At 48.8% G+C, this 12,070-nt stretch overlaps 1 protein-coding gene across 1 annotated transcript in view; it reads left to right on the forward strand.

The window, feature by feature from the left end:
• The window catches only part of STAB1 (stabilin 1), a 769,578-nt gene that overhangs the window by 301,946 nt on the left and 455,562 nt on the right, over positions 1–12,070 (forward strand). The window contains exons 13-14 of the mRNA XM_078661896.1: positions 4,908–5,030; positions 8,351–8,488. Of these exons, the coding sequence (XP_078518022.1) occupies positions 4,908–5,030; positions 8,351–8,488 (261 nt within the window). The remainder of the gene's footprint in view (positions 1–4,907; positions 5,031–8,350; positions 8,489–12,070) is intronic.

Below are 12,070 nucleotides of genomic sequence, written 5' to 3' on the forward strand. Positions count from 1 at the left end.
ATCATGATACAGACTAGCATGGAGTCTGCCTTCAAGAAGGAAGGCAAACAGTCTAAGTACAAATCATGATACAGACTAGCATGGAGTCTGCCCTCAAGAAGGAAAGCAAACAGTCTAAGTACAAATCATGATACAGACTAGCATGGAGTCTGCCTTCAAGAAGGAAAGCAAACAGTCTAAGTACAAATCATGATACAGACTAGCATGGAGTCTGCCTTCAAGAAGGAAAGCAAACAGTCTAAGTACAGATCATGATACAGACTAGCATGGAGTCTGCCTTCAAGAAGGAAAGCAAACAGTCTAAGTACAAATCATGATACAGACTAGCATGGAGTCTGCCTTCAAGAAGGAAAGCAAACAGTCTAAGTACAGATCATGATACAGACTAGCATGGAGTCTGCCTTCAAGAAGGAAAACAAACAGTCTAAGTACAAATCATGATACAGACTAGCATGGAGTCTGCCTTCAAGAAGGAAAGCAAACAGTCTAAGTACAAATCATGATACAGACTAGCATGGAGTCTGCCTTCAAGAAGGAAAGCAAACAGTCTAAGTACAGATCATGATACAGACTAGCATGGAGTCTGCCTTCAAGAAGGAAAGCAAACAGTCTAAGTACAAATCATGATACAGACTAGCATGGAGTCTGCCTTCAAGAAGGAAAACAAACAGTCTAAGTACAAATCATGATACAGACTAGCATGGAGTCTGCCTTCAAGAAGGAAAGCAAACAGTCTAAGTACAGATCATGATACAGACTAGCATGGAGTCTGCCTTCAAGAAGGAAAACAAACAGTCTAAGTACAAATCATGATACAGACTAGCATGGAGTCTGCCTTCAAGAAGGAAAGCAAACAGTCTAAGTACAGATCATGATACAGACTAGCATGGAGTCTGCCTTCAAGAAGGAAAGCAAACAAGTACAAATCATGATACAGACTAGCATGGAGTCTGCCTTCAAGAAGGAAAACAAACAGTCTAAGTACAAATCATGATACAGACTAGCATGGAGTCTGCCTTCAAGAAGGAAAGCAAACAGTCTAAGTACAGATCATGATACAGACTAGCATGGAGTCTGCCTTCAAGAAGGAAAGCAAACAGTCTAAGTACAAATCATGATACAGACTAGCATGGAGTCTGCCTTCAAGAAGGAAAGCAAACAGTCTAAGTACAGATCATGATACAGACTAGCATGGAGTCTGCCTTCAAGAAGGAAAGCAAACAGTCTAAGTACAGATCATGATACAGACTAGCATGGAGTCTGCCTTCAAGAAGGAAAGCAAACAGTCTGAGTACAAATCATGATACAGACTAGCATGGAGTCTGCCTTCAAGAAGGAAAACAAACAGTCTAAGTACAGATCATGATACAGACTAGCATGGAGTCTGCCTTCAAGAAGGAAAGCAAACAGTCTAAGTACAAATCATGATACAGACTAGCATGGAGTCTGCCTTCAAGAAGGAAAGCAAACAGTCTGAGTACAAATCATGATACAGACTAGCATGGAGTCTGCCTTCAAGAAGGAAAGCAAACAGTCTGAGTACAAATCATGATACAGACTAGCATGGAGTCTGCTAAGGTCAAAATGCAAGAAACGTCTGGCACACATCCCCAAAAGGGCACATTTTATAGGTCTCAGACAGAGAAAACCACTCTGTCCTCATGGTGACATCTGACATAGCAGGGCTTTACTGATAAAGTAACTTGTACATAAACCACTAGTGAAACAAGACAATATGATACATCAAAGAGAAAACATTTAGGAACACCTACTTTCATGCAGTGGGCATGGCTGTAAGCAGACAGTGTGTATGACGGTAGGCTGGGCTGCAGCCAGAACAGGAGAGTTAGGGGAACTTTGGGGTGGAGATACAGACATGAACAGGATGTAGCCCAGACGGACCCCTTTTTTCCATAAACATTGTGAATGTCTGCAGGCAACGCAGAACTGGTCTCACCCCTGGGCGAGTCACAAGTACGGGTGGGGTTTGGTCTTTGAAAATTCAAATAGTCTTTAGCTCTAAATTCACAGGTTACGAGATATAGATATAAGCAGTAATGTATAGTATATGGTTCTTATCTTTCCAAAAAGCAAAAACTATGCATTTTGCCAATTTGTTTAGGGAAAACTGAGGGTTCATTCTCAGATTTTGCATCTTTGCTGTGTACTTTTACCTGGTAAAACATCACAATATTCTTCCAGCCAGAAGTTAAATTAATTACTGAATAACCTGTATACCTTCTAGAATTCTTTAGACATCTATATGCATTTTATGACATTAATTGATTACCGTAGCTCTTGTAACTAAACAGTTCACGTATGTTTTTAAGTTATGAATATATATTTAGTGAGTTTTGAAAGGTTGGATATATTTGCTGTTCTAGCTGTTAATGAAAAGTTGACAAAAGTTGATAAACCATTAACAAAACCTGTTTTGGGATTATTTTAAAATGCCCATATTTATTCAAACTTGTGACAGTTATAATTTTGCAACAAATTAAGCAAACTACTTTAAAACATGGCGTGCTAACTATGGGCCGAATTCACAGTACTAATCTGAGACAAAATCCTAAACCTACTACTTTTGGTATTCACAGAAGGCATTTAGTAGTAGTAAACTTAGGGTGCTTTACAGCAGATGTGAGGACATATCTGCATGATCAGATGTGTCCCTGTAATGTCTAGTTCCTTTGCTGGATATTACAAGTGAGCAGGGAAGCCATCTTAAGGTATGAACTGGTCCCTGGTAAAAACGAGTTCCCAGCTACATGACGGCTTCACTGAAACCAAAGGTGTTTGGTATCAAACACCTCATATGAATAAACCCACACATATTCCAGTGATGGATTCATTAATACATGCACCCAGAGGGTACCTTAGAGGTGCCCCCTGAACCCTACTAGCCTTCTAGTGTGCTGGCTGACTTGTCCTATCCAGCCTCCCACCACAGGCGAGTTTCGGGCTCCCTAGGAGGTGAGGGACCTGCTCTCAGTGATCAGTAAATTCGCATGACAAGGCAGGAAGATTCAAAGAGCCGACCACCTTTGATGTGTGAGCCTGGCGTCCCTCAGACAGGGAGGATGTCTCCCCCTGCCCCAAGACCCATTTGGCACCAGGACAGGTAGGAAACTAGCAATGCAAGGAGGCGTGTTGCATCTCCAGGCTAGTCAAACCCGAAGGTGGGCTACCTGAAGTGAACACGAAAATTAGGATTTCACCATCTTGGTTGTGGTGAAATTAGGAACTCTGGGACACGGTGATGCCCACTCCCCACAGGAAGTGGTCATCTAGGGGGTTTAGTAACCCCAGGGGTAAGTAGCCCATTGGCTAATAGCCCTCACTCCCTTTAGAGCCCCTAAATTGAGTATTAGGTACCACCCCTGACACCAGGAAATCAGATTTGTCTGCCTGGAGAAGAGAGAAGGACAAAGAAGAGTCCACGGCTCGAGAAGTGAGGAGCAGCAACTGACTTGGTGCCAACCCTGCCAGCCTGCCTGCTGTCCCAGACAGTAGCACGGACCTGGCTCTTCTAGAAAGCTGTGTCGCCTCCAAAAGCTGTGGAAGAGTGACCAATGACTTCACCTACCCACCAACATCTCCCTTGGAGCAGAGGAGCTGCCTCCTTGCACGTTTGAAGGCACCGAAGGACCGACACGAGAGCCTCTGCCAGCGTAACCACGCCAGGGTCAAACAGCACTGCGCACGAGCCCTCCGGCCCGAGATGCCGTGAACCGACGGTGCCCCTGAGGCATGGAGACCCTCAAGAGCTAAGCCCCTCTTTGGATTTAGCCAGTCTGGCCCCCAGTCCCCGCCTGGAGCCACCGTCTGCAAGAAAGCTGGAACGGCAAGAGCCTCTTGAGCACCGTGACCCAACGCCTGAAATTTTTATAACAGTGATATCGCAAAACAAAGGACACACCCAATGACGAAGTTCTTGGTGTTAAAAATATATATCAAATCTGTGTTATTTTTCTAAATCGGTGTGGGTCTCTTTCTTGAGTTTGTATCATTCACTGACTCTGTGTGCTGCAGATGTCTAACACTCGTCCCTGATAAGTGGAGAAGTGTGGCTCAATGGTTAGAGCGGCAGACCCTGATGCAGAGGTGTAGCCCGGGACCAGGGTTCAATTCCCGCCTCGGCGGGTCTTGGGCTCAACTTTCTCGGACCTGTTAATTCTCGCCTCGGTGCCTTTTCTAATCATGAGTCCCACTCTGCACCTCTGGGCAATAGCTTGCTTAATCTCCACACCGGCCCCAACAGCGCTAAGGATGCCTGGCTTCACCTTGGGGGTGCCCAGGAGTGGACACTTCACAGGGAAAGCCAGGAGGGGTTCCACAGCGGTATGCGTTACAGCGCCAGGACACCCCAGTTAGGGTATTAGTGCGCTTTACAATTACATTTACATAAGCCTAAGGCTGCTCGACCACACTGACCCCTGGAGGAGAGCCTTGGGATTGCTAGAGCACGCCCCTGTCCACTTATAAGGAATACTTGAACTCTCTACACAATATACCTCTTTGTGATATACTATATAAAGAGCCAGCTTCCTACAAGGTTTTTTCAAACATTGTAATAAACAATGCATGCTTTTTAAGTATTCCTAGATGAATGCAAAGTTAGATTTTCCGGTTCAGTGTGAATTTTGCCCCCATCGCCCTGTGTGTCCCTTCTTCCTGCTGTAGTTCTCTGCCTTGATGGCAGCGGAGGTTTTTTATGTGAATTCTGGCAGCGCAAAAACTGAAACATTTTGCATTAAAAATAGCGTGCTGCGTGGAAGCTCCTTAGAGCCATATTTTCATGAGTGGTTGCATCATCACACATGGATTAAAAACAGTGTCTTGTTAGCTTAGGTCAAACAGTGTGAGGTTTGTCATGGCTGAACATATCCGTGTTTACCTCTTCACAGAGCGACTTGACTCCGTTCTTGTGCAAACTACACATCATACCTAGTGTCCACCTGGCAGCAGATTTGAATCAGATGAAAACCCTGTGGACCCTGGGTGGAGAGTCGATGCAGTTCAAAGGCAGGGTAAGGACAAGGCTTCCATGGGGGGCTGATGGGGAATGTTTAGAATAAACATTCCTGGAGTTCAAAGGCAGGGTAAGGACAAGGCTTCCATGGGGGGCTGATGGGGAATGTTTAGAATAAACATTCCTGGAGTTCAAAGGCAGGGTAAGGACAAGGCTTTCATGGGGGGCTGATGGGGAATGTTTAGAATAAACATTCCTGGAGTTCAAAGGGAGGGTAAGAACAAGGCTTCCTCGCGGTGGGGTGATGGGGGGATCTTTAGAATAAACATTCCTGGAGTTCAATGGCAGGGTTAGGACAAGGCTTCCATGGGGGGGGGGTGATGGGGATGTTTAGAATAAGTATTCCTGGAGTTCAAAGGGATGGTAAGAACCAGGCTTCCTGGGGGTGGGGTGATGTGGGGATCTCTATAATAAACATTCCTGGAATTCAAAGGCAGGGCAAGGACAAGGCTTCCATGGGGGGCTGATGGGGAATGTTTAGAATAAACATTCCTGCAGTTCAAAGGGAGGGTAAGAACAAGGCTTGCTGGGCGTGGGGTGATGGGGGATCTTTAGAATAAACATTCCTGGAGTTCAATGGCAGGGTTAGGACAAGGCTTCCATGGGGGGGGATGTTTAGAATAAACATTTCTGGAGTTCAAAGGGAAGGTAAGAACAAGGCTTCCTGTGGGGGGGGGGGATCTTTAGAATAAACATTCCTGGAGTTCAAAGGCAGGGTAAGGACAAGGCTTCCATGGGGGGGGCTGATACGGGATGTTTAGAATAAACATTCCAGGAGTTGAAAGGGAGGGTAAGAACAAGGCTTCCTTTAGGGGGGATCTTTAGAATAAACATTCCTGGAGTTCAAAGGCAGGGTAAGGACAAGGCTTCCATGGGGGGGGGAGTGATACGGGATGTTTAGAATAAACATTCCTGGAGTTCAGAGGGAGGGTAAGAACAAGGCTTCCTGTGGGGGGGGGGGGTCTTTAGAATAAACATTCCTGGAGTTCAAAGGCAGGGTAAGGACAAGGCTTCCATGGGGGGGGGTGATGGGGGATGTTTAGAATAAACATTCCTGGAGTTCAAAGGCAGGGTAAGGACAAGGCTTCCATGGGGGGGGGGCTGTTTAGAATAAACATTCCTGGAGTTCAAATGGAGGGTAAGAACAAGGCTTCCTGGGGGTGCGATGATGGGGGATCTTTAGAATAAACATTCCTGGAGTTTAAAGGCAGGGTAAGGACAAGGCTTCCATGGGGGGGGGTGATGGGAGATGTTTAGAATAAACATTCCTGGAATTCAAAGGGAGTGTAAGAACAAGGCTTCCTGGGGGGTGGGAGATGGTGAATCTTTAGAATAAACATTCCAGGAATTCAAAGGCAGGGTAAGAACAAGGCTTCCTGGAGGGGTCTTTAGAATAAACATTCCTAGAATCCAAAGGCAGGGTACGAACAAGGCTTCCTGGGGGGGGGGGGGTCTTTAGAATAAACCTTCCTGGAGTTTAGGGTGAGTAAAGGACAAGGTGGTCACCTGGAGGGCAGGAGATGGTGGAACTTTAGAATTAACATTCCTGGAGTTGAAAGGCAAGGTAAGGACAAGAAGGACTCATGGCGGGCAGGAAATGGTAGAACTTTAGAATAAAATGTTCTTGATGTTCAAAGCCAGGGTAAGGACAAGAGATTCTCAAGGGTGGGAGGGAGAAGGGTTGAAATGCTGAATAAACATTCTTAGATTTCAAAGGTAGGGTAAGGACAAAAGGGTCTCACGCGGGAGGGAGAAGGGTGGACATGTTGAAGAAACATTCCCAGAATTTAGGATGAGGTAAGAAAAAGAAGGTCTCCTGGCGGGCGGGAGATGGTAGAACTTTAGAAGCAACGTTCCTGGAGGTCAAAAGAAGGGTAAGAACAAGAGAGTCTCATGGCGGATGGGAGAAGGGTGGACACATTGAATAAACCTTTCTGGAGTTCAAAGGCAGGGTAAGGGCAGGAGGGTCTTATGGCAGGTGGGAGACACTCCAAAAACATTCCTGGAGTTCAAGGACAGTGCAAGGACAATAAAGAGGTGGTGGCCTGTAGTGTGTGTGGCTGGTTTGGTCGCGCAGAAGTCGTATACTGTGGTAGACGCGCATTGGTCCCCTACGGTGATCTTGCAGCCTGCAGTGTGTGGCTGGCTCCCCAGTGACTGTAGTATTTAGATCTTCAGGCCTGGCTCCACTACACTCAGGACACACTCAGGTGTAGAGGGAACCCTAGGTAGGTGACAGGCTCAGAGAGGTCCTCTCCACTCCCTTTATCCCCCTGTTGCTGCTCCATGGGGCAGCAGGCCACCTCCAGTCTGGGCGCATCTCAGCACGCTGGCGCGGCTCCATGGGGCAGCAGGCCACCTCCAGTCTGGGCGCATCTCAGCACGCTGGCGCGGCTCCATGGGGCAGCAGGCCACCTCCAGTCTGGGCGCATCTCAGCACCCTGGCGCGGCTCCATGGGGCAGCAGGCCACCTCCAGTCTGGGCGCATCTCAGCATGCTGGCGCGGCTCCATGGGGCAACAGGCCACCTCCAGTCTGGGCGCATCTCAGCACGCTGGCGCGGCTCCATGGGGCAGCAGGCCACCTCCGGTGTGGGCGCATCTCAGCACGCTGGCGCGGCTCCATGGGGCAGCAGGCCACCTCCAGTCTGGGCGCATCTCAGCACGCTGGCGCGGCTCCATGGGGCAGCAGGCCACCTCCAGTCTGGGCGCATCTCAGCACCCTGGCGCGGCTCCATGGGGCAACAGCATCCTCGGGTCCAGGCACAGAGCACAGAGTGGGCATAACTCAGCAAACTCTGCAGCGGAGTGGAATTGTTTGTCCACCCCTACTCTTGTCCTGGTCCCGACTCAGCCCACACAGCTCCTGCCCCGATCCGAGCTCGACCCCTATAGTTCCTGCCCTGACACCGCTTGGCCCACACAGCTCCTGCCCTGATCCCAGCTCGACCCCCACAGTTCCTGCCCCAACAGCGGCTCGGCCCACGCAGCTCCTGCCCGATCCCAGCTCGGCCCACACAGCGCCTGCCCTGACCCTGGCTCTGCCCACACAGCTCCTGCCCCGACTTACACAGCACCCACATAGGACTAAAAGAAAGACAATACACTTTCACCACACACCCTACATGCTGTAGCATGCAAACCATGTGAACAAGTGCAGCAGCGCCGCGCATAGGGGTAGGAAGCGCTATATAATTGCTACAATACATAGAAGTAGTCCTTTAGGTTAAAGGGTTAGGCGGTGCAGAGCTCGGCACTCCGATACTGAAATCCAGTTTGTAAAAATATAACTGCATTAACAGATTGTTTTTCTTCTTCAGGCCTTTACATATACGTCATCGCCCAATGTTTCCTACTACATTACGATGCCAAATCAGCCCGCGGCGAACGGCGTGATCCACGTCATTGACAAGGCCAGGACCACCTTCACTCCCAGCACCGACAGCAACAACACACAGGTACTGTATACATCTCTTTGTTTACAGCATAAACACGCCAGGCAGAGGGCAGCCCAGGGCAAGAGGCACATAATGTATAAATATTTATTAAGGGTGGGCAGAATTTGCGTAGTCGCGCCACGCAAAGCTCCGCAAAACTGTAAAAGATCTCCGCAAGTACGCAGAGTTCTGCAAACACGCGGAATGGCTTGTTCGCCCGTTCGCAATGCTTTTTTCCTGTTCGCGAACGCTGTTTGCGTGCTTGGGGTGAAATATCTTGCATACAGGCATTTTGAAAGCGCAAACAAGCAAAAAATTCCACGGTTCGCAGAATTTTTGGCAATTCCGCGTTCTCCGTGGAAAGTAAAATTACCCACATTCCACAAATTCCGTGAGCAGAACGGGATTTACCGCCTAGGCCTAATATTTATGCACATACAGCGTACACATGCAGTGTAAACATAGCATGGACAGGACAACTCACACGAGCACCCACATAATGAATGAATCTTTCTTTACATGAAGAGTAAGCATTGCATGCACGGGGCAGACCACAGCAATGCCCACATAAAGTATACATCATTCTTAACATGCAGCATAAACATAGTGTACACATAGCATAGAGAGGGCAGCTCCACAGCAACAAATGTAGCGTAAGCATAGCATGGACAGGGCAGCCCACACTAACACCCACATAATGTATAAATCTTTCTTTAGATGAAGAGTAAACATGGTGTGTGGGTGTTCATGTGGGTGGTGTGTGTTCATAGCTGAGCATGCTTCTATGAATTAATGTTTGGTGAATGCTGTGTGCACGAGCACTGCAAGTAGACACATTTGCGCTATCACCAGGCCTGTGAACTTCGAGTGCCTCCAGTGCTGGACTGTCGGGCAGTGGCAAGTTTGACTCCTGCTGAGGTCTGATCTCTTCTCTAGCGCATCATCAGCTAGATTTGTTTCAGATTGTGGGACAGTGTTGGCTGGTAGTGCATGAGTGCACTCTTGTGGCTTGTTTCTTATGCGCCTAGACTAGCAGCGTGCATCTCTTCGCAGGTGCGCTGCCAGGTTTGAGTCCTGGTGAGGTCTGATCTCTTCTCTAGCACATCATCAGCCAGGTTTGTTTCAGATTGTGGGGCAGTGTTGGCTGGTAGTGCACTAGTGCATTCTTGTGGCTTGTTTCTTACAGCGCCTAGACTAGCAGCGTGCATCTCTTCGCAGGTGCGCTGCCAGGTTTGAGTCTTGGTGAGGTCTGATCTCTTCTCTAGTGCATCATCAGCCAGGTTTGTTTCAGATTGAGGGACAGTGTTGGCTGGTAGTGCACTAGTGTGGCATGGGTGCACTCTTGTGGCTTGTTTCTTATGCGCCTAGACTAGCAGCGTGCATCTCTTCGCAGGTGCGCAGCCATGTTTCACTCTTTGTGATGTCTGATCTCTTCTCTAGCGCATCATCAGCCAGGTTTGTTTCAGATTGTGGGACAGTGTTGGCTGCACGCTCATGGCTTTTCTTACAGTGCCTAGACTAGCAGTGTGCATCTCTTCGCAGGTGCGATGCCAGGTTTGAGTCCTGGTGAGGTCTGATCTCTTCTCTAGTGCATCATCAGCCAGGTTTGTTTCAGATTGAGGGACAGTGTTGGCTGGTAGTGCACTAGTGCACTCTTGTGGCTTGTTTCTTACAGCGCCTAGACTAGCAGCGTGCATCTCTTCGCAGGTGCGCAGCCATGTTTCACTCTTTGTGATGTCTGATCTCTTCTCTAGCGCATCATCAGCCAGGTTTGTTTCAGATTGTGGGACAGTGTTGGCTGCACGCTCATGGCTTTTCTTACAGCGCCTAGACTAGCAGCGTGCATCTCTTCGCAGGTGCGCTGCCAGGTTTGAGTCCTGGTGAGGTCTGTTCTCTTCTCTAGCGCATCATCAGCCAGGTTTGTTTCAGATTGTGGGACAGTGTTGGGTGGTAGTGCACTAGTGCACGCAAGTGGCGTCTTTCTTACAGCGCCTAGACAATCAGCGTGAATCACTTTGCAGGTGTGTTGCAGGTTCTTGGAGTAACAGCCCTGCTCTTGTGAATTCCCTCTGTGATAGGTTAGTTCTTTACTTTCTTGGACCATCCAAGATGCTGTAGGGAGCAGCGCGTGGTTCGTTGTCAGGGCCACTGTTGAGGTCACCTGTGGAGTGTCTGACTCACTTCAAGTGAAGCAGAGAATGGAGCCACTGGTCCTTGATTCAGAGACACCTGGAGCCCCCTTTCTTAACTTTGGGTCAGACATAGTTGCCAGATTTGATTTTACCATCAAATTCCCTTCCCCTGCGATGGCAGCGGTGGAAATGCAACCCCTTTCCAGCTCTCTGCCAAGACTGCAGACAGTTCTCCATCTTCTATCTGCCAGGGGAGCGACCCCTTTGTCGGGGAACCCCTTGTGGAAGGTTTGCATGTGTTGGTGCTGGGTGGGGGATTTGTGGCACACATTTACATTGGTGTTACATTGCAAGGACCCACAGTTCTAGTTCCCCTAGCATTTCTGGGGGTCTAGATGGTGGCAGAAACATATAACTTCTTTTGAAAGTTCGCCACCCTTGACCTGGCGGGGTTACAGAAAGAGCTGCCCCGGACACCTGTGCAGATCGTCTGCGGGTGGATCTGAGACTGGATCCAGAAGAGTTCTCTTCCTGTTCTGAGGTCAGTGAGGAGCTATCAGGACCACGTCAGGTCAGGGCGGCCTGGTCTCCCTCGCCAGAGACTACGGAAGGGCTGACCCGTCCTTCCACTCACTCCTCCAGGTGCCACAACTGGAAATGGAACTTCTCCAGGTGCCACAACTGGAAATGCACCTTCTCCAGGTGTCACAACTGGAAATGGAACTTCTCCTGGTTCCCACAACTGAAAATTGACCTTCTCCCAGTGAGTGCCACAACTGGAAATGGACCTTCTCCAGGTGCCACAACTGGAAATGGACCTTCTCCAGGTGCCACAACTGGAAATGGACCTTCTCCAGGCGCCACAACTGGAAATGGACCTTCTCCAGGTGCCACAATTGGAAATGCACCTTCTCCAGGTGCCACAACTGGAAATGCACCTTCTCCTGGTTCCCACAACTGGAAATGCACCTTCTCCAGGTGCCACAACTGGAAATGGACCTTCTCCAGGTGTCACAACTGGAAATGGAACTTCTCCTGGTTCCCACAACTGAAAATGGACCTTCTCCAGGTGCCACAACTGGAAATGGACCTTCTCCCAGTGAGTGCCACAACTGGAAATGGACCTTCTCCAGGTGCCACAACTGGAAATGGACCTTCTCCCAGTGAGTGCCACAACTGGAAATGGACCTTCTCCAGGTGCCACAACTGGAAATGGACCTTCTCCCAGTGCCACAACTGGAAATGGACCTTCTCCAGGTGCCACAACTGGAAATGGACCTTCTCCAGGTGCCACAACTGGAAAGGGACCTTCTCATGGTGCCACAACTGGAAATGGACCTTCTCCAGGTGCCACAACTGGAAATGGACCTTCTCCAGGTGCCACAATTGGAAATGCACCTTCTCCAGGTGCCACAACTGGAAATGGACCTTCTCCAGGTGCCACAACTGGAAATGGACCTTCTCCAGGCGC

Source organism: Lissotriton helveticus, chromosome 9, assembly GCF_964261635.1.
Source record: "Lissotriton helveticus chromosome 9, aLisHel1.1, whole genome shotgun sequence".
In the NCBI taxonomy this organism is placed as follows: domain Eukaryota; kingdom Metazoa; phylum Chordata; class Amphibia; order Caudata; family Salamandridae; genus Lissotriton; species Lissotriton helveticus.